The 20,636-nt window shown below is 49.9% G+C and overlaps 9 protein-coding genes across 9 annotated transcripts; 4 read left to right on the top strand and 5 right to left on the bottom strand.

Moving 5' to 3' along the window:
* Nucleotides 1-39: 39 nt before the first annotated feature.
* Nucleotides 40-2,268, top strand: BDV14DRAFT_207005 (Zn(II)2Cys6 transcription factor domain-containing protein; the record flags this gene model as incomplete). The annotated part of the gene is made up of 7 exons (XM_073775061.1): nucleotides 40-579; nucleotides 978-1,118; nucleotides 1,173-1,477; nucleotides 1,592-1,605; nucleotides 1,675-1,903; nucleotides 1,952-1,977; nucleotides 2,014-2,268. Exons 1-7 carry the CDS (start codon nucleotides 65-67, stop codon nucleotides 2,266-2,268), a joined length of 1,485 nt encoding a protein of 494 aa, XP_073630839.1. The 5' UTR covers nucleotides 40-64.
* Nucleotides 2,269-2,804: 536 nt separating this feature from the next.
* On the bottom strand, nucleotides 2,805-4,094 carry BDV14DRAFT_207007 (tyrosinase family protein; the record flags this gene model as incomplete). The annotated part of the gene is made up of 4 exons (XM_073775062.1): nucleotides 2,805-3,532; nucleotides 3,592-3,714; nucleotides 3,763-3,888; nucleotides 3,946-4,094. 4 exons carry the CDS (start codon nucleotides 4,092-4,094, stop codon nucleotides 2,806-2,808), a joined length of 1,125 nt encoding a protein of 374 aa, XP_073630840.1.
* A 1,071-nt stretch (nucleotides 4,095-5,165) lies between these two features.
* Nucleotides 5,166-6,035, bottom strand: BDV14DRAFT_14122 (uncharacterized protein). Its single transcript, XM_073766343.1, has 4 exons — nucleotides 5,923-6,035; nucleotides 5,763-5,836; nucleotides 5,610-5,654; nucleotides 5,166-5,491 (listed from the first exon to the last, which is right to left on the bottom strand). The coding sequence occupies exons 1-4, from the start codon at nucleotides 5,983-5,985 to the stop codon at nucleotides 5,371-5,373; spliced, it is 303 nt and encodes a 100-aa protein (XP_073630841.1). The 5' UTR covers nucleotides 5,986-6,035; the 3' UTR covers nucleotides 5,166-5,370.
* A 1,628-nt stretch (nucleotides 6,036-7,663) lies between these two features.
* BDV14DRAFT_207009 (flavin-containing monooxygenase) lies at nucleotides 7,664-10,074 on the bottom strand (the record flags this gene model as incomplete). Its single annotated transcript, XM_073775063.1, has 9 exons — nucleotides 7,664-7,678; nucleotides 7,946-8,107; nucleotides 8,163-8,310; nucleotides 8,367-8,569; nucleotides 8,644-8,828; nucleotides 8,897-9,113; nucleotides 9,345-9,409; nucleotides 9,463-9,870; nucleotides 9,921-10,074. The coding sequence occupies 9 exons, from the start codon at nucleotides 10,072-10,074 to the stop codon at nucleotides 7,664-7,666; spliced, it is 1,557 nt and encodes a 518-aa protein (XP_073630842.1).
* Nucleotides 10,075-10,503: 429 nt separating this feature from the next.
* Nucleotides 10,504-12,822, top strand: BDV14DRAFT_197522 (uncharacterized protein; the record flags this gene model as incomplete). Its single annotated transcript, XM_073772713.1, has 3 exons — nucleotides 10,504-11,046; nucleotides 11,337-12,001; nucleotides 12,084-12,822. The coding sequence occupies 3 exons, from the start codon at nucleotides 10,504-10,506 to the stop codon at nucleotides 12,820-12,822; spliced, it is 1,947 nt and encodes a 648-aa protein (XP_073630843.1).
* Nucleotides 12,757-14,439, bottom strand: BDV14DRAFT_14139 (dipeptidase). Its single transcript, XM_073766346.1, has 3 exons — nucleotides 14,075-14,439; nucleotides 13,856-14,015; nucleotides 12,757-13,790 (listed from the first exon to the last, which is right to left on the bottom strand). Exons 1-3 carry the CDS (start codon nucleotides 14,280-14,282, stop codon nucleotides 12,914-12,916), a joined length of 1,245 nt encoding a protein of 414 aa, XP_073630844.1. The 5' UTR covers nucleotides 14,283-14,439; the 3' UTR covers nucleotides 12,757-12,913.
* Nucleotides 14,440-15,051: 612 nt separating this feature from the next.
* BDV14DRAFT_168539 (urease accessory protein UreG) lies at nucleotides 15,052-16,230 on the bottom strand. Its single transcript, XM_073767868.1, has 3 exons — nucleotides 15,986-16,230; nucleotides 15,831-15,929; nucleotides 15,052-15,782 (listed from the first exon to the last, which is right to left on the bottom strand). The coding sequence occupies exons 1-3, from the start codon at nucleotides 16,144-16,146 to the stop codon at nucleotides 15,242-15,244; spliced, it is 801 nt and encodes a 266-aa protein (XP_073630845.1). The 5' UTR covers nucleotides 16,147-16,230; the 3' UTR covers nucleotides 15,052-15,241.
* Nucleotides 16,231-16,580: 350 nt separating this feature from the next.
* Nucleotides 16,581-19,134, top strand: BDV14DRAFT_14142 (putative MFS sugar transporter). Its single transcript, XM_073766347.1, has 7 exons — nucleotides 16,581-17,200; nucleotides 17,253-17,474; nucleotides 17,522-17,783; nucleotides 17,833-18,102; nucleotides 18,152-18,459; nucleotides 18,510-18,740; nucleotides 18,793-19,134. Exons 1-7 carry the CDS (start codon nucleotides 16,990-16,992, stop codon nucleotides 18,900-18,902), a joined length of 1,614 nt encoding a protein of 537 aa, XP_073630846.1. The 5' UTR covers nucleotides 16,581-16,989; the 3' UTR covers nucleotides 18,903-19,134.
* A 247-nt stretch (nucleotides 19,135-19,381) lies between these two features.
* BDV14DRAFT_168544 (Alpha/Beta hydrolase protein) lies at nucleotides 19,382-20,616 on the top strand. Its single transcript, XM_073767869.1, has 4 exons — nucleotides 19,382-19,577; nucleotides 19,642-20,035; nucleotides 20,095-20,310; nucleotides 20,381-20,616. The coding sequence occupies exons 1-4, from the start codon at nucleotides 19,478-19,480 to the stop codon at nucleotides 20,418-20,420; spliced, it is 750 nt and encodes a 249-aa protein (XP_073630847.1). The 5' UTR covers nucleotides 19,382-19,477; the 3' UTR covers nucleotides 20,421-20,616.
* The last annotated feature ends 20 nt before the right edge of the window (nucleotides 20,617-20,636 follow it).

Here is a 20,636-nt window from a genome sequence, read left to right on the forward strand (position 1 = left end):
ACCCCTCCTTTCCACCATTGATCCTTTCCACCAGGCAGACTTTCACAACCAAGACAGCGTCTAGATGGAACCAACCCAAAGCCTTCGTACACACATCAGCAAGGCGTGCGAGCCATGCCGGCAGCAAAAGATCAAATGCAGCGGCGAAACCCCCTGTAAACGGTGTTTACGCCTTTCTCTAACCTGCGTTGTGCGAAAGGTCACCCGCCAGCGCCAACGCCAGCCACGACTACAGGTCAATACTTCGAGCCAATGCAAAATAAATGGCTCCAACGCAATCTTTCGAATCGCCCTCAAATCAGTCCGCATTCGGAACGAGATAGCGGGGTCCGCTGTTTCCAGGACAGCGGTATATGGACCTACGTCAGCCGTGGCTGTTCTCCACCTTATTGCCCTTGGAAGGTCATCAGGTCCAGGGTATACAGCTTTCCTCACTGAGGAAAAGAGTGTCATCAACAGCGATCTATCCCTCGAGGATTTCAATTATCACCTCTTGGCTCTAGGAAGCTCTCTTCCTCTGGACTCGGCAGTCTTACCACCCCCGCTTTGTCTAACGATCATCCCAAAGCAGCTGCTGGAGTTTTTTCTAACTCGATACATCAGCACGGCATGGGGTACAGTGCCAATACAATCACCAGGTGAACTGACGTCTCTTCTGCAATCCTCTTGTAGCGCATTCAGTCAAAACGCTCTACCGCCTACCTTCTACCCAATTCTGCTACACCAGCTTGCACTGGGCTCATTGTCGACGCGGTACAGTGAGATTTCCGATATGCTGGTGAAGGAGAGTAGTCTTTTTGCTTCATCAGGAGGCAGCTATAGATATGAAGGTCTCAAGCAGGAGATGGAGTTGCAGCTTCTTGTTCTTATGATAAGTACTCCCGTCCTGTCTGTCTGTCTGTCCGTCCGGGCTAGATATGGTGACTGGTTTTAGCCATCGAGGATGCTTACCATGCTTTTTAAACCCAGTATTACAGTGAGATTGGCAATTTCGACAGGGCGTACGAGATACTGAGCCATGCGCAGGGTCTTATCTGTACAGCTGGATACCATCTCGACCCACGGGCCCAGACTCCTGGAGTCCAGAGATTGCTTCGAACGATACTCTCAGTGGATATGTTTGTTAATCCACCTTTCTAGACGACAGAGAATACTAACCTTATACTTCATAGTTACATATGTATAGCCGTTGGACGCCCGTCCCTCCTCACCTCTACAATGTCCCTTTCCACACACGACACGGACACTGACTCCCCCGTCTCCAAGTTTGTTTCTGGCTTATTCAGTATAATGAATAATACCCTTCGAGCTCAGCAAGATCCTGACATGACCTTTGACAGGTTATGCGATTTAGTCTGGACAACGCATAGTGAGCTCGAGTCGTTCTGGGCGGAGCATCAGCCTGTTTTGCAGTTTGCGTATGTAGGTCTAGGAGTCGAGGGAGGCGTTACTGAGGAGATGGAATTGCATGTTGTTTGTGAGTGGACTTTGTCTCTTTTTTTCTTACTGGATGTCGACCAAGCCCGAGTAACTTTATTTTTATTTTTTTATTTTTATTTCTTGTTCCCAGGCTGACTATCCTGCAATAAAGTGCATCAGTACGCCGTACTCACGAATTTCAGACCTTTCCTTTTATACCTAGGCTACAGAAGCATAATGGAAGGAGCTTAAGAGGTAAACAACAGCACGAATCTGAACAGGTCGACGGCTCTACTAGAGCCAGAACAAGAACCAGCACAACCAAGCACAGCGACGTCCATCCGCCAGAAAGGCAAAAGGAGTAGCAACCAACCATATACTCAACCACCACTATCCAGTATAATAAAGCAAATCTACACCTGCGCGTCGAAAATCATATTCACTCTCTCAAAGATATCCCGCGCCGGATCCCTGCTCAAGGCAAGTACATTTGCACCATAGCACCTAGCTCACAGTGTCTCCCATCCATCAGTTGTTAATTTCAATCTACTGAGTCTAGTCAAGCCTATTCTAATCAGGTCCTATGACTAACAGGACCTCCCCATGAACTCGTTTTTCCTCGAAACATCTTGTCTTTCACTCGTCTGCTGCGGGCTGTGGCATGGGCATGGGCATGGGCATGACACACCCGATGATGAACAGGTATGGGATGCCCTCGACGAGGGTATTCAATGTCTGGAGGCATTGCAAAACCAGAAAATTGCATGTATGAGGCTTGCGGCTGTGCGGGCTATACTCAAGGAGTCTGGTTTACAACGTCGACGTCCACGTTCAACTCTTGCAGGATAGTGAGCAAGTACGTACCGTGTTTATACTTAGGCCAATCATATCAGCGGCGGACTAGGGGAGTCAACTACTCAAGGCAATTAGTATACATGTTGGAGTTGGAAGCGAAAAGGGTGGAATATGTATCCTATTGTCAAGGATTCCGCTTTCTCTCGTTGACAACCTTGATACTTTTCAAGGCTTTTCATAGTAATAACTAACTAGCTTCCCTTGAGGTGGAAGATTCCAGTCAGTAATACACAAACGGTACACGGTGCCTACTAGTACTGCAAAGCCTTGACAATAGAGCTATGGTAAATTGAGGAACCTAAGCCATTTACCCTACCTAATGTGATTGAGACCTATTATCTCTCTTATAAAATTATTTCCCCGGGAGATGCATTCTATGAATGGGCGTAACTTAATCAATTGGACACGAAAATTATACATTAAGATATCAGGCGAAGACCCTTATATACACATACACCCCCAACCAAGACATTGGAAAGATCTAGAAGATCAAAGCCACCGACCCTTCTGTATCCCCACTCACTCTTACACTCACTCATACCGATAACAATACTTCCCCCCCTTAACATCCATAACCTCCCCAATCCTCCTCGGCCCATCCAACGGCCCAAACTCCATAACCGAGTCAAGCGTAACAAGCGGCGCGGTAGGCGGATCCCAGTAAACAGCCGTTCCATTCAACTCCTTCAATCTCTCGCCCTGGACCTCAGCACTAACGCGCCCATCCCGCTGCCACTGACTCCAAAGCCGATCGATCATTCCATGATGCAGCATGAAGACTGGATCCTGAGGAGAGGAAAATACGTCTGCCATTGTTGGACCAACGGAGACATGGCCTCCGCCATGCGCACCAAGACTCCCATCGACATGATCAAGCAGATTCAAGAACGTCGCGATGGAATCCGAATTCTGGAGAGACGCAACAACCTCCCCATTATTGTACTTCTCTATCGTCGCAGACTGCAAATTTCTTTGCAGGCAGCGCGGGTTATATTCGAATGAATGCGCCGGCAGCGCAGCATATGGGTAGACTTCTTCCGGGGCAAACGGGCCCATATTCACGGGCCAGTCTTTGAAGGGGCCGTCTAGGACACACCCGCCTCCTGTTCCGGGGGGTAGGACGTTGACCTCGGGGGGTCGGAGGGACTGTTCGGTTGCGTTGTAGGTGCCTGTGCCGGAGAGGGAGATGGCGGTGGTGCTTGAAGTGTCGAAGATGGGGTTTATGGTGAGGGTTGAGTTGAGGGACCAGTTCCAGTAGCTGGGTGGTTTTATTAGTCTGCAGGATATTTGAGGAGGGTATTGAATAATTGAACGTACGGGACTGTCCCCTTATACCCACACTCCTCTCTAAGTGCAGTCTCCCATAGGTAAACGTAGTGTCTGTGCCAGGGGAGGAGAACGCCGTTGCGGTGGATCACCATCGTGTAGTTGATGTGCGTTCTTTGCCAAAGTCAGCTATGTCCTATTTCTTAGGGCTGTAGAACTCACGCAACAAAATCATCAACTCGATCTTTAACACCAGGGTACTGCTCGCTCGAGAGAACAGAAGGCTTTCCGCGCAAGCACCAGAGTGCGTCAATGTAGCCCTGCTGCTCATCAACAGTGAGTGCACTCCTATACTGTTGTCAATGTCATATCCATGAAGTGTATACGCCAAAAGGGGTGCCATACCATTCCTTCCGCACAAGGGCGTTCTCGGACGTACATTGCCCTTGACCCTCTGCTTCAACAGGGGTAGTGGCGGGCACGGGGATAGGAAGGGGAGCAGGAGCAGCAACAACAGCAGCCGCCAGGGCCGCGAAGGGGAAAAGAAGATGCATTCTCGGAATGGCTCTGAAGGGTGTTGGTTGTTGGTGTTGCTGGGTGAGATGATACTCGGATTTTGGTAGTGTTTATATAGGCATAAAGATGTTTGAAGTGAGAGGTTTATTGATATTACATATACAAGCAGGAACTACAAGTGACGAAAAGGGTAATCTAGGGATTGATATTGGTTGTATATGATCTGTCAGGCTGCCGCGGGGAACCTTGCTTCAAGCCACGTCTCTAAAGGAATATCTACACTGCGTACAAGCCGAAATCCCTGAGCCTAGCCGTACATATGTAAGACGCGATCCGGTTATTTAGTGCCATTGGTAGTATAAGGGGGGTAAATAGTCTTCCCGTCTGTCCTTGCAGGCCGAATACTAAGCATTTCAGATACAAATATCCGATTTTCGAATATGAGATCAGTATAAGCCGACCGGTCTACGCGGAGATCGCGAGTATTTTCCACAGCGACAATATCCCGGATACGATCGGGGGCACTGGGGTATCAGCATCAGCATCAATGGAAAGGGGATATAAAGCGCACTCAAGGCCAACTCTCATCTACACCAGTGGAAAGAAATTGGCGACCTGACCTACCTACCTAATTGTATACCACTTCCGTATTCAGTCTGCGGTGACACTAACCTGATATTCTTGGCTTGTTTACCCCCTTGCTGGGTGCTTCCGGAGACTTTGCCACAATGTCCATGTACGAAGCGTTTAGTTTATCAATGTCCGTCGTACAATGCATTATCGTAATCATCTTGCCCCTGAGAAGGCCAAAAGAAATACAGGCCGAATATTGAGTTTTCGGCTGGCTTCGGTAGTACCTGGTTGCTTTGTTGTTTTGGACGTACCGGTATAACTGTCTCATTACGGAGAATGCGTCTTTGTACAATGGCAATTAAACGTGGAATTTTAATTATGTCTAGATAAGAACAGCAGAGATGGGTCGGAAACCATGTCCCCGTAGTTGAGCCCCTTCCTCACATAACAAGCCCCAGATCTACCGAGTAGACTTCGATAGAGTCTGCGGAGCATATGTGACATGTCACGAACTGCAGAAAAAGCACCGCCCACTCCAGTCGGGTTCAAAAGATGGACCCTCATCAAGTACACCCAAATATCGTACATTAAACCTCCAAAATCCAGAAAATGGAGAGGACGTCATGTATAAGTCCCTTGCCTCATGATCCAATATCCCGTCTAGCTTTTCCGATAGACGACAAGCTATCCAGACGCAATCGAGTATTTGCGTTCATGATAGGCAGCTCTCGGCTAAGTCTATCACAGTTCCATCTTCAACACCTCTGGCTCCTCACATAGCACGCTTCCAATTGGGACAGGCTCTTCGACAGTGTGGTCGCCGGGCTCGAGGAGTGTAGTTCGGCCGGTGCACATAACACCACTAGAAGCACAGAAACATCAGTACCGATATTATCCAGGTAATAGCTCGTCATCAATTGAGCAGTGGGTTGGAAGGGGGGAAGAGGCAACTGGGATTGCAGTGATAAGTGTAAACTGACCTAAACACCCGGCATTTCTTGGTGATTGCAAAGGTGAGAACCTCACTAGGATGATGAAACTCGATTAGTCATGCCTCATCATTGATACGATTGTATAGATCATTCTTTTGAACCAGAAAACATGGTATGGATGTAAGCAGGCTTCAAACTCACTATTCATCGATATCGAAGCAGTCATCCATCGTGGCCTCCACACTACGGCTTCCTTCTGGTGTCTCCAGACCGATCTGAACAAGAGAGAAATCGACGTTAGCGGGACTGGCTTTGAGATTCAGATAAATGTGACGCGTTCGATCTGTGGCGACGCGCTTACCATCGTTGTTTTGGCGGCCGCGAGTGCGGAGAAGAGGACGAGGCTTAGGGCATGGAAACGCATTTTCAGTATGGATCTTGTCGTTGATCAAAGAGAAGTGCAGAGATTATAAACATATCAAAGCATTTTTCGCACGAAAAAAGAGGCGAAAAGAAGGATTACTCGCGAAGGAGTGAATTCGAGGCTGCTGGGCGTGGGAGGCTGGTTGTCCATCCCTTGCTTCACGCTGACCATAGGCGCATTCCATTCCTTCTTTCGCTTCTTCAGGCTCACGATTACATCGTGAATCAAGGATTCAATTGCAAGGGATAAGTTCTCAATGTAACGATCGGTTGAAGCTGGTTTTCCATCTCGGCGGTTCCGCGCGCAGGTATATAGATTTGCACTTCGAAGTATTCATATCAAGTCAATTTAGCTTCTGACGAGACTGTTGACATCCGGGATGTGAGTCGTAATTGAACTTGAGGAGCTTCTATCTCAATGGCAAGGTGTCAAAAACTAATGTGTAGACCTCGCGCTCAATGGTGGGAGGTGTAACCGCCGACGCACCTTCCTAACGCAGGTATGTCCTCAGCTCGAGCCAAGGAAGGCACGACCGATGTCACAGGGAAAGGGGGAAGGAGCAACCGACCTCCAGTTCATCGTACCTGCCGTTTGTCGCAACTTCCAATTGTAGCGACTTCATGGATTTAGGAAGGCGCGATGGGCATCAAGCTCGCACTTTCCTAGCTGACGCCGTCGCGTGTCGTTGTTGAGAGTAACATCCTGTATATTCATTTATTAGGCATGGACTAGCATGTATACAATCTTATGATATCCTCTAAGAGGTAAATACTACTTCCTAGGTATGGTATCACTGGGTTTCATATGTACATGGATGTGGTTATATCCATATTATGGAAACCTATTCTCAAAATCCTTCTCAGCAAACTCACCAGTATGAGAAGAAAGTTAGACACTGTTTTGCCCTTGACAGCTTCCAGCCGTTTGCGCTTTCTTTCATTCACAGGAAGTGTGGTATTAACCACACATCGTATAGTCCCGATGTCGATTCTCGCAGTTAGGTTGCCTCGCAGTGCATGCCGAAAACGACTAGCCGAAATGACTGCCTACGAGCCTGATTTGGAATATATATGAATTGGGAATAAATAGACTTATACCTAGGTCCAGTTCTACCTCTCTGGCCTTGAGAGCTTGGCGTGGTGGTGCATAGGACTATCAAGCTAGGTGTCCTTGGAGCAAGCATGATGGCGAAGCTCAGCCGAGTCGACCGACCCCTCCTGAACTACAGAGTAAAGGCTATATATAGTACGTTCGACGCAGGGTACGGCAAATAACTCTCTGGCTCCGGTGCCATATTGCTCCAAGTTAAGTATACGTTCCGACCGTGTGGCACATTTGGTTTAAATGTGAGACACCGCGGCTCGGTGCCGAGGGAATGGAATCGATGTTTCGACTCAATATACCCCAGACATATGAGGGACCAAGGGCCTACGCATGGAATGCTGTTGTGTCGAGGGGCCCAGTGTTACGCCGTCTAGTTTTGGGCGCAGACTGCGAACAAGGGACCGTTTTCCCTTGCATATAGCTCGCATGTTATAGGCTAGTTAGTTAGTGGGTTGATATGTCAATTTGACTTGTCTTTTACAATAGGGAAATACTACAACAGCGGGCTGTTCTCTGTCTTTGGTCTTCATTTGAGGGTCTTGGGGTGAATGATGGGTGAGAGTAAAGGTATATCTTAGAGTGTCGTATGCTATAGTAAAAAGTGAGATGGTATAGAGCGAAACGAGAACAACACCAAAAACACGCTGAAGCGGGGAGCGAAAAAATCATAGAAGCCAACCAAGAAACCAAGCAAAAGCAACATCCAACGCCCTGTCGAAAGTCCCCTCCCCAGATCACTGACCGCTCCTCAACATACCCACATAGACTACCAACCCCAGTGGCTCAGTCTCCTCACAATGCTCCCCACATGCGACAAGTAGACCTGCACCGTTGACCCATCTGATGACCATCGCACCTTCTTCTCCTCCCGTGGCCCATTACCGTTACTCCCGTGGTCGACTCCCGCAGCATCATACGACCAATCGCCCAATCCCATAACATGCGTGCAAAACCACATCCAGGTTGAGCTCCACGGGTAGGTGAACCAGTTGCGGCCGGTGCGTGTGTCGTTGAAGTACTGGGCCAGTAGTATTAGTTGCATTCGAGAAGAAATAGATAAGGAGGTGGCTTACCGAGCCACAAGAGTCCATGAATACAGTCTTGTTGATTGATTCGTGAAGGCGCTCATTGTATGCTGCTTCGCTGGAAGCCTTGACTTCGACCGTGGAGGATTTGCCTTGGATGATTGGGCGGATGGCGCGGAGGATGAGGTTCGTATAACTGCCCTCTGTGTAAGTACTATGACAACAGCAACCATGAGAGAGTTAGAGTAATACCTCTCAATAGCAAACAACGTCGAAGTATGCGCCCTCCCACAATTTGGGCCTAGAACATAAAAAAAGTTCGGAAAGCCAGCATTCGCAACCGATTGGAACGCCTCGATGTACCCTACATCTTTCCAATGCTGGGCTCTACTGCGGCCATTGCGCCCGACGACACTGACGTCCCAGTGGGTCAGGGAAAAACCCGTTGCTAAGACCTGCAGATGTAGATGCACAGTGTTAGTCTAGGAAGTTGATGCGGGGTTGCACGGAAGGATCATGAACAACTGACAATTGTATCCGCTGGATAATGTTTCCCAGGCTTGGTCACGACGGAGAACTCAGAGACGCGGGTGATGGTGTCGTTCGTCAGGTGCAGTTTTGAATTCCGCAGACAGGGGATGTATTTCGCTTTATCGAAGACGCGGCGCTTACACCCGATTTCATATTCCGGGATGAGGAGGGGCCAGTATTCTTCTAGTAGCCCCGTTAGTAATTCCGAGCTCCGCAGCATGAGTACGCATGTTTGAGTAGCTTCAACTAACGTGGCGCCGATCCTGTCATATAGGCCCTGCTCCTCTCCGCGGCCTCCTCCCGACATCTTGAGCCCTGCTCCCCTGACCCAAACAGCACCATGGCCGACTCCAGATAAATAAAGATAAAAAATCGGAAGAGCAGTAGCAGCCCGGGAATCCAGTGGAAAAGAGCCTGCCATCGGGCGCTGATGTCGAAGTTGTCATTGGCGAGGTAGTATTGTGGAGTCTGCAGGTGCGCATGGTTAGGGCTTAGTTTCTTCAGGAATTTCAGACTTGACCCGTGCGGACAACGAGGGTTTGTCTAGCGGACCCAAGGAGATTTGGACGAATAGCGAGCACATGCGGGACAGGCCAAGGACCCGAAGGATTCAAGGAAATGGGTCCGTTTGTTGTCCCAGGATCAAGAATGGCCCGCGCAGACGGCAGAGAAGAAGAACTAGGTGAACGGGCCACTTACTCGGATGAACTGGGTGATCGACTTGGTCTCGTGGATGACGGCGGGAATTACCTGTGCAGCGGATGCTAGAACAATCCGTCAGGGGTTTTCAAACCGATGATTACAAGGAAAGAAATACCTCCATTCCCAACAACAACCACGTCCTTCCCCCTCAAATCAAGCCCCTCCCTCCACCTCGCCGTATGCACAGCCTCCCCTTTGAAATTCTCCACACCGGGCAAATCGCAAGGGCTAGGATTAACGAGGGCGCCCACGGCCGAGATCAGGATCTTGCAATGGTGGTTGAAGCACTCCCCACTCGCTAAATCCCGCAGGCGCACCGTCCACGTCGCTGTTGAATCCTGCCATTCGGTATTTACCCATTCCGTGCCGCAGACGATATGTTCGGGAACGCGGTATCTGCGGGAGACTGAGTGGAAATATTTCAGGACCTCGGACTGGCTTGGACAGAGCTTGGAGAAGTTGGGGTTGGGGGCGAAGGAAAGGCTGTAGAGGGCTGCCGGAATGTCCACTGCGCAGCCAGGGTCTACAGCATTTTTGTCAGTGAGAGTAAAGTAGGGAATGGGGTAAGAGTACATTTGTTGGCTGACCATGTCCCTCCAGTCTCTCTCGATCGCTCGTAGACGGTGTAGTCGTATTCCTTGAGTTTATCTTGTAGCTGGCAGGCCATAGTAAGCCCGGAGAAACCAGCGCCAATGATAACAACTTTGCTGTATTTCTCTTTGGACATTGTGACGTTAGTTCCTTAAAAGATCACAAAAGTAAAGGACTGACAGGGAAATGGGCTGAGGTTAATTATATAGACCATCCCGAACTATAGTAGCCTCGAACACAGCCAAGACCCCCAGGAGCCACGGCGTTTGCAGCATTCCAACTGCCGTCAGCGGCCCGTCAGAAAGTATGCAAGTTACGGTGAATGACGTTTGACACGTCGACTAGGTAGTCCCGGCGCAGTGGGATCACCAGCATCGCGCGATCAGTCCAGTGTAACTTGTCCTGTTTCGACTCTCGAACCCCTCAGCGGCTGCATCACCGGCGTCTGGGCCGTGGGCTTGAATGCTCCACTTGCATTCTTATACCTGGATTGGATCAGTACTTATACGGATCTCTGTCGACTGGATCTGTTGTGACTGTGTACTTGTTTATGATTACCGCGAATATGCAGCATCTTGCAATTGTCTTGGCCATCGGTTCTGCGCAGGCACTCATCCGTGTCTACGGGCTCCTTCTGGGGCTGCTCATCCTAGCGACTGCACTCGTCCTTTCTTTGTTAATATGGCTTCTATACGTCTGCTTCTGCTCCCGCTCGTTTACTCCTTCCGAATCCCTGCCTACTATTAAAGATGGCTCTTTCAGAAAGGTGTCCCTTGGTCACCCCTTCCTCCTCCCAACTCAAGTCTCACATACCCGCCTCGGCCCCGGGCACTACAATTACACAGTGCCGCACTTCTTAGTTGGTGTACCCGTTGGTCTGCGCGATCGTCTTGGCGGGCTACTGTCGATTGACGAGCCTAGTCGCTGTCGGTTGGAACCCGATGTCTCTAGCCCGTCCCGTACCCAGGCTCCCGGGCTCTTGCAGTGTCCTAGCCCAAGCCCTAAATCCGGGCTACAGTCTTGGTTTACTGTGGACGCCCATTACCATTTGGATAAGGGTGTCGGTGGTGGATTAGAGGGGAAACTGAGACATTACCTTGTTTCGCAGGTATGTTGTTTTACTTTCTTTATTGTTGGAGTAATTCTGCTCTTCCTCTAAATGCACTTGTTGATGCATCATATTTATCTCATGCCATCTCTTTGTTTCTCTGGTCCCGTCTACTCCACCACGTTGACACCAACCCACTCACACATCGTTTCCAATTATCTCAATACTTGCCCTAATTGTCGTTTACATCTGTTTCATGTTCTTGCCATTCAGCCTATCATGTTGCTTTCCCGTGCAAGCAATACCCAGACCCATGACTCCCAGACATCCCGATCTAACTCCGAACCCAGGGCGAGAATCCAAATGACTACCCCCACGCCTACCTCCTCACCATGCCACGATTCCTAGGCTACCAGAGGAACCTCGTCTGCCTGTGGTATCTTTATAATGTGGATCGTGAGCTCAAAGCTCTGATCACGGAAGTTAACAACTACTGGGGCCAGAGGAAAGTTGCCTTTTGCAAGTTGGAAGGGGAGGGAGAGCCCACTGTACTTCCCTCTTCCTCAAAGGCAGAAAAAGTCGAGACAGAGTCTATCTACTCGAGTTCGCAATACGCTACATACCATGGGACATGGAACAAAGACATGTTCATCTCGCCGTTTGAAAAGTTCGGCGGTGTTATATCGCTGCGGGTTTCGGATCCTTTGGTGCCCGTCTTCAATGGGAAACCCAATCCGCTCCAAATAACAATAACCCTACTTGCCGATACTGGCAAACCGACCCTGATAGGTCGCGTCTTTACTCCCGAAGATAGGGGCCATGATCCTGTCGACCCGGCTACAGCATCGTCATGGTCCCTACTACGGTTCATACCGTATTGGACCGCCGTCCTCGCCATCACAGAACTAATGATCATTGTCTCCGCACTGTGGATAAAATCTAAAGGTGTGAAGATGTACACCGCGCCGGAGGTGAAGAGAAATAATTTCCCCCGGGATGAAAGTGGGATTGAAAGGTATGCCTCTTATGCCGGTTTCCCTCTTATTTGAAGCGTCGAGGGCATGGTAGGATTCATTCAAACTGACTGCGGCGAGCAGAGACCTCGAGCATGCCTTCCGCGCATACTTGCAACGCCTTGTTACATCGAGTACATGGCCAGTCGATGTACAGCTAGCGTACATCCCCTCTAAGTCTCATTACTTAGTGTCACAAACGTTCTCTGCACCCAATCCTAGCGGCGATTCTCCGACTACAATAACAATCCAACCCCTAACACCGTCATTCTATACCTCCTTTCCAACATACGCCGATGCCCTCACGGCGTTCAAAGAGGAATCTAGCTTTGTCCCCGTCGACTCAGATCCGCATTCGCAACGGCTGTACATCTCTCACCCAGATCTATTCTTCAATCTCTTCAAGACATCCCCATCAGTGACCACAGGTCCATTCCAAACCCTGAACATGGACAACATGGACACAAATTCAAGGCCAAGTTTGCGCAGACGAATAGTCAGCCACCTTCGAAAATCAGAAAAGGAGTACTTCCTAAATGACTTCGTGGAGGGATACTTGTCCCCATTTGAGCAAGAAACATACTATGCGGCACTGTTGAAGCATCGGGTTTCGGAAAAGATTGCGTTGGGAAGTCACGGGTTGCTGAACTACTATTACTCTTGGTTCTACGTCGTTTTCAACGTCGTCATTTCGTGGGTGTTATTTGGACTATTCTTGAAATCGTGCTCGGCGTTTCAGTTTCCTACTGGAAGGTCTGCGGCCTTAACTGCTGTTGGGTTGACCATGCTTTGCCATTGGGGAGTTTTACGAATCATAAGTTGAATTGCTGGTTTGCTATAAATTCATTTCATTGTCTACATGAAACAATATTCGTCTCCTCTATATCTATTTTCTTGGTCCCTGGGATGTAGACTTATATATCATCCTCCAACGGCGTAATCCCATGCGCAATCATATCCGCCGAAACCCGCTCAATCTCAGCCATAGCCCTGAGGATATTCCCGCCAATAACACCCGCCACATCAGGTACACTCACCCCCCTCCTAAGCAACTCCTCAATCAACGCCGGATACTTACTCACATCCTCCAACCCCTCAATAACATCCTCCATCCCATCAAAGTCCGATCCGATACCTATATACTCGTACCCGATCAAATTACCCACATGTTGAATATGATCTGCTACATCCGACAGCGTCGCAGCTTTGGAGTCATCGCACCGCGTGTATGCCGGGAAAAATGTAATCATTATCACGCCTCGATTTTCCTTGAGCCGGAGAAGGACGTCGTCGGGGACATTCCGCTCGTGAGGGCAGAGAGCATACACAGAACTATGCGAGAATATAACGGGTGCTTTACTCGTGTCCAGCGCATCATGCATAGTCTTGACACTAACGTGCGCCAAATCAACAGCCATACCGAGCCTATTCATCTCAAGGACCATATCCCGTCCACGGGTTGAAAGGCCATTATGCAGTGGTTTCTTGGGCGTCGCGCTGTCTGCGTACTCATTATGGCACATGTGTGTGAGCGTTGTGTATCGCGCGCCGAGCGAGTGGTAGAGGCGGAGTGTAGCTGCCGATGAACCGATCTGGTGGAGGCCCTCGACGCCGAGGAAGGATGCGATTGTGCGATTTGACGAGGTGAATGTTGAGCGGAAGGCTGTGGTGTCGGGGACTATGGAGAGGTGTTGTGGGTAGAGGGACGCGATGCGGTGGACGAGGTCGATTTGTTGTAGGGTGTCGTGGACGTATTCGTAGTTTGGGGCTGGTGTGGGGTCGTTTTCGTTGCTGTTGTTTGATGTTTGGTTAGAGGTGGACATGGGTTGAGCTGTGGTGGAGGTGGATGGACGTACCAGCCTACGTATACACTCCAGAAGGTACCCCGGACACGACCCTTTTCTAGCCGGGGAAAGTCGACATGGTAGGGTAGTTCAATTTGGTCGGAGAAGTTGGCTTGGTAGATGTGGTTGTGGTAGAAACTGCGCAGGAACTCGGGGAAGTCATTGTGGCCGTCTGAATTGGCAAATTAGTCAATTGATTGAGACGAGAAAAGTTCAAGGGTTTAAGGTTACCTGTCAACGGCTGCAGCTGCAGGACTTGCTCAACTGGGTTGGGGAGGGTGTGACGGTGAGAGCAGTGAGAGAAGCGGGCGAGGCCATAGCAAGCAAATAGGCCCGCGATAACCGCGGTGGCGCGCCGTTTCCAGGCGGAGCGTTCAACGGGAGGCGGGGAGGCGGGATGGTACTGGGGCAGATCTTCACGATCGGCGTTCTTTTCCATGGCGAGCAATTTGAGTTATAGAACTGTGGTCTACAGAGTAGATGCGAGAGTTCAAAGAAGGGAAGTGGTCGGAGATGGGGAGAGATTGGAGATTGGAGATAAGAGCACGTGCGGGGGTCATTAATAATGCTCAGCAATCAACTTCTTCTTCTCTCTCCAAACACAATACCGGTACGACTCTGCAGGATCGCGGGCAGGATTGATCCATCTACATCATGACCAGTTATTGGCGAGTTCTATGAAACCTGAGAGACGGGGACGTGCAGCTTGCAGACTCGGTGCGTTATGCCGACCCGCTTATCCACCAACGCTGTACTTTTGCCTTGAAAAGTCGCATCTACAACGCTACGGCTGATTGCTGCATAAGCCCAATTCTCGATGTCTCAAGGCAACCTATCCGCTGCTCTTCCGCCATTCTTTTTTTGTGCCGTATCCGGGATTTAAGAACGGACTATACTAGTTCCTGACTGTTTTGGCAGTCCGTCAACGCGCATATCGAGGCGAGGCTTGCATAGGGGCATATAATACAACTAATGTCGTATATCGAAACTAATCCCAAGGGGTGCTTCATTATGATTATCCAGTATAGACAGAACCCCTTGGAGACAATTAAGGCTCCTAGAACCCCTTCATCACAGCCGAGCAGACAGGAGCGGAGTCCGCATGTAAGCCAGCCGCGACAGAGATAAGATAAAGCAAGGATATAGCAACGCAATAACCTTGGCAGAACCTGGGTGCGTACGACCAGGTGGCCAGACCCGAAGTACTGAGCTTAAAAGCTTCGGGGTTTGGTCGCCCTGGCGCATACCCAATGCGCCGTTCTTTCCATTTATCAGGCGCATGGGTCACTAGTATCCGATAAGATCAGCTTGGGGTTGGGCTTCACACGACTTCATATTTCAGGTTGAGAAGGCGTATATATGTTTTACATGTATTATTATATCTCAGACTCGCGCCGCCTAAGGCTCAATACTTCCTGATCCCCGGACAGCACCATTCTTCCACCGCTGCAAGCTGAGCTCATAGGCCCCACTGCCCTTCCACGCGCTGAGGATAAGGTTAATAATGTGATCCAAACCCTCGTCCCTCTTCACAACTGCAAACACAGTGGGACCGCCCTCACGCATCTTGGCCGCATCGCGCTCCATGACAGAGATATCAGCCCCGACAGCCTCCGCAAGATCGATCTTGTTCACGACCAGGAGATCCGAGCCCGTAATACCGGGTCCACCCTTGCGGGGAACCTTATCACCACCCGCAACATCAATTACGTAGATAATGAAATCGGCGAGTTCGCGGGAGTAGTTGGCGGCGAGGTTGTCACCACCGGACTCGATGAGAAGAAGGTCGGTCTGGAATTGTCTGTGGAGGTTCTGGAGGGCCAGGAGGTTTGCGCTGATGTCTTCGCGGACGGCGGCGTGGGGGCATCCACCGGTTTCGATGGCACGGATTCGTTCGGGGGAGAGGGCTTTGTTACGGGTGAGGAACTCGGCGTCTTCTCTGTTCATTGTTAGGATGTGGAATTGAGGGAGGCTGGATATTGCGTACCGGGTGAAGATGTCGTTGGTTACGGCTGCGATGTTGTATTCATTGCGGAGGGCGCGGCATAGAGCGAGCATAAGAGCTGTCTTTCCTGATCCGACGGGGCTATAGAGATCACAGTCTGTTAGCCTTGGTCATTGTGAGATGGGGAATAAATGTACCCTCCAATTCCTATTGTAAAAGCACGATCGCTCCAGTCGCGACCCTCGATCAGTGGTTGTTCGCGGTTGATGTAGGAGCCTGGGCCGTCGAGGATCTCGTGCGAGTGGCCATGGTCGGCAATGTTATCGTGAGAGTGAGAGTGGGAGTGATCGTGCGCCATGATCGAGAGTCTTGAGGATGCCTTAATTGAGGAAATAAGAGTGGTGTGGTGTGTGAAGTCGAACTGAAGTGACCTAGTGAGGGGTTCTCAACTGACTTCGCCGATCGACTTTGGCCCCGCTTGTCACTTTCTGTCTCTTCGGCCACTTCCGCCGGTTGTCTTCTCCACTGAACTCCCTCTCAGACCTCCTTCAACATTCAATTGACTCTCATCAGATCGCATGTTCTATACAGTTCACATTTCGTGACAAATGTCTGACCCAAAGTCTGCAGCTGAAGCAGCGGGACCACATGGTTTTCATCCAACCGCGGGGAGTCTCCCCGACCTAGGCTAAATTGTACCTTTATCCAGCCTTCACGCGCCCAACGATCTCGGCATCTAAACCAGATCAACTTCCTTGCTCCGCTCGTGGCGGTCTCGCGGTCTCAGACCCTGACTTGGCCCATTCCTGAGGCTGGTTGGTTGGACCAAAAGGTCTTTTGTCTGGCACGAGCCAACCCCATGGGGAAGCTTCGAGGCGAACCGCTGCCGCTTCCATCAAGGAGCCCAGCCGGCTGTCTCTCGCTTCCACGACCTTGACCCTTTTTTCGGGCGGGGATTTACCCCGTTCGCGATTCTTATTCGATACTGGCTAAACATTGTTGCACCAATGCACACCTGCATTCCTCCAGCCAGTGCTGGATCGAGATTGAAACATGCATTCCGTACAGCTTCCTCGGATATATAACTGAGGAGCATCCCGGCAACGTGCTATGTCTTTTCCTCCCACAGCGCTACAATCCCCTTTTCTATTGGGGCTATCTTTGATCAAGATATCGTTAACCGCTTTGTCAAGCATCCATCATGGTCGCCGTGGGCAAGCAGCGCGAGGAAGATGTCTCGGAGCCCATCTTGGAGACCCTGGTCAAGAACGACCGGGTGCCGTGGTACAAGAAGCCGAACCTGAGGAATCTATATCTGATTCTTTTCCCGGCTTGCATGGGCATTGAAATCACCTCCGGATTCGACTCCCAAATCATCAACACCGTTCAGATTGTGTACACTTGGAATAAATGTGCGCCCAGCAAATTCTACAGGACTTCTTACCCAAGACTAATATGTTACAGACTTTGGTGAAGCGACCGGCGAGCTGACTGACGACGGTCAGCCGGAGTATGTGATCGCAGGAGAGCTGAAAGGTTTTCTTGGGGCGGCGTATTCCCTCGGGGCTATCCTCTCGCTTCCCTTTGTCCCTTGGCTCAATCAGGCTGTCGGCCGCCGCTGGACTATCATGTTTGGATCATGCGTCAGTCTTCTTGGAGCTATCCTTCAAGGCTTTTCCAACGGAAGTGAGTTAGTCCGCTTTCATTGCCATGTACATCCTAACTGTTAACAGCTGCCATGTATTGCATCGCTCGAATTATCCTGGGATTCGGTATTCCTTTTTGTATTGTTGCGGGTTCTTCTATGCTTGGTGAACTTGGTTACCCCAAAGAACGTCCCATCCTCACATCGCTTTTCAACTCATCCTACTTTATCGGCCAAATCACCGCTGCTGCAGTAGGGCTAGGAACAGTGACAATCGCGTCAGACTGGGCCTGGAGAGTTCCTTCACTGCTGCAAATTGCGCCGGCCATGGTACAGGTGGTTACTGTAATGTGTGTACCCTTGGTCCTTCATTAGACCTCTGCTAACTGAGCTTTCTAGGTTTCTTCCTGAAAGCCCTCGTTATCTGATCAGCAAGGATCGAACAGATGAAGCCGTTGAGATTCTCACCAAGTACCATGCCGAAGGCGACCGTGACTCCGTCATTGTGCGAGCGGAAATTGCTCAGATTGAAAGAACAATCAAGCTTGAGCTCGAGGACTCCAAACAATCTTGGGCAGACATGTTCCGTACCGCCGGTATGCGGCGTCGCCTCTTAATTAGTGCTTTCCTGGGGCTATTCACCCAGTGGTCCGGGAACACCCTGATCTCGTAAGTACCTTTTCATCTGTGCTGTCATGTAAATCACTAACAGCTTCAGGTACTACCTGAGCGACCTGCTAGACATGGTAAACATTACCGATTCCGTCACAAAGTCCAAGATCAACGTTGGTATCGCTTGCTGGGGACTTGTCAACGCGACGGCGCTCGCTTTGACTGTGCCACGCATGAAGCGCAGAACAATGTACATTACCTGTGCATGCTGTCTGCTCTCTGTCTACATTGCTTGGACAATCTCGATGGAGAGGTTCATGAGCACTGAGACCAAAGCGGCAGCCGTCCTAACAATCCTCTTTATCTTCCTATATTCACCGGCATACAACATTGGATACAACGCCTTAACCTACAGTATGTTCCTCGCCTCAGTCATAGGTCTGACATAGCTAATTCATCCACAGCATTTCTCGTGGAACTCTTCCCTTATATGGGCCGATCACGCGGTCTCTCATGGTTCCAGTTCTATGGCCGTGGAGCAGCATTCTTTGCCACTTATGTCAATCCCATCGGCCTTGAACGCATCCAGTGGAAATGGCTGATTGTCTACTGTTGCTGGCTGGGATTTGAATTGGTGTTTATATACTTCTTCTTCCCTGAGACCCACGGCCGTACGCTGGAAGAGTTGTCCTTTAGTGAGTAGCCGTTTACTTGGTGTGACCGATCATTGCTAACGCTTGGATGCAGTTTTCGAGGGCCAAGAGAAAGCCAACGAGGTGGCCGCCGCTGTCCACAAGCAGATTGACGAGCCTGAACCGAAGGGGCCAACGACCGAGATTCGCGAGGAAAAGGTGTAATCGGAGATGGCTAACCGGTGGTTATTCTGATTGTGGTTGATCTAGTTACGTGATTAGTCGTTCTGTACTTGGAAATGACGTTGTCTTCAGGCTACCATGTACTCCGTAGGAGGCCAATAACGCAATGCCAGCGGAGTTCGAGTATTCCGCGCCGAGCTTAATAAAACAGGCGTACTTAGGGCTCATGCTGTAGAGATGCATTGATATAACAGGCCCGGCCTTAACAAGCGCATTTCCGAAAACCCCGCGGTCCACAATTATCGCCAGATCTTCTACCAATTCATCGTCAATTTCTTTGTATCATCTCCACCCAAAAGCTTGACTGGTACTCCCTTATCCTGTAGCCTGTCTATGCATGCTGAACCCAACGCCGAAATCCCGATCACGAGTCAAGTCAGCTTCGGGTACCGGCACGGCCCCTCAGCCCGCGTTGAAGTATAAATCGACGAGCTCGCTGTTACACCATATACTTATCTACATCTTGCCACTTCCATCTTAGGCAGTCCTTGTGATCATTCGTATACCCGCCTGTCTATACCTATTCCTACTTCAACGTTACACATCAGAACACCAAAATGACCTGCGAAGCCTGTCGTACAATACCCCCCGTTATCGCGGAGGGGTACGAGCCGAGAGGCATATCGAGTGATGTTGGTGATTTGGGGTTTTACACTTGTACATTCTATCCTCTTCCATTCATCCCAGAATTTAAAACGAACCATCTAACCAACGGAAACAGACGTGACCGGCCCCCGCGATTCCAAAACAGCAATCCTCGCAATCTACGATATATTCGGCAATAGTCCCCAAACGACGCAGGGCGCCGATATCCTATCCTCAACACTAAATTGTCTCGTGCTCATCCCGGACTTCTTCAATGGCGATGGCGCGAAATATGACTGGGTTCCGGCTGATAGTAAGGAGAAGGAGAAGCTTTTGATGGAGTTTGTGAATTCCAAAGCTTCGTTTGGTGGTGCTGCGGGTAAGATCGAGGGGATTGTGGAGGAGTATAAGAGGGAGTTCTCCTCTGTTGAGAAATGGGGTGCTTATGGGCTTTGTTGGGGTGGGAAGGTTCTTGCGTTGAGTTCAGGGGAGGGGACCGTATTTGGGGGAACGGTGCAGGTTCATCCTGGGTATGGCTCTTGACTCTATATTCACTAGGTGTCTAGTACTGATTTTATTCCTTTTCTAGTCGGATGGATGTCGCGGATGTGGAGAACTTGTCTATTCCGCATGCTGTCCTTGCGTCTAAGGACGAGCCAGTCAAGGATGTCGAGGCGTACGATGAACTCATCAAGAAGAAGGGTCTTGGTGGGTACGTTGAGACTTATGGGAGCATGTGGCATGGGTGGATGGGGGCGAGGGCCGATCTGGTGAAGGAGGAGAGTTTAAAAGAGTATATTCGTGGGCGAGTTTTTTATACCCCTACCCCTGCTTGAGTGTAAATATATAGTTCGTTACTAATGTTCATTCTGTAGGTATAAGCAAGTTGCGGACTTCTTTGAGAAGTATCTCTGATCCATGAATGGTGTCAGGTAATTTAGTTAGGTTTAGGATTATAGAATCAATAGTCAATGCATACTGCATGCAATCTGCAATGCAATGAACGCATAGTGCTGATAATGGAGGAATAGTGCTGGCTGACACTAAATGAATTGTGACAGGGCGCTAGCCACACACAGTTAGTGCAGTAGCCAGTTCTGGAAGCGTCCATCAGCCAGTCAAAGAGGTGAT

The sequence above is a fragment of the Aspergillus stella-maris genome (assembly GCF_047715825.1).
Source record: "Aspergillus stella-maris strain CBS 113639 unplaced genomic scaffold BDV14scaffold_11, whole genome shotgun sequence".
In the NCBI taxonomy this organism is placed as follows: Eukaryota; Fungi; Ascomycota; class Eurotiomycetes; order Eurotiales; family Aspergillaceae; genus Aspergillus; species Aspergillus stella-maris.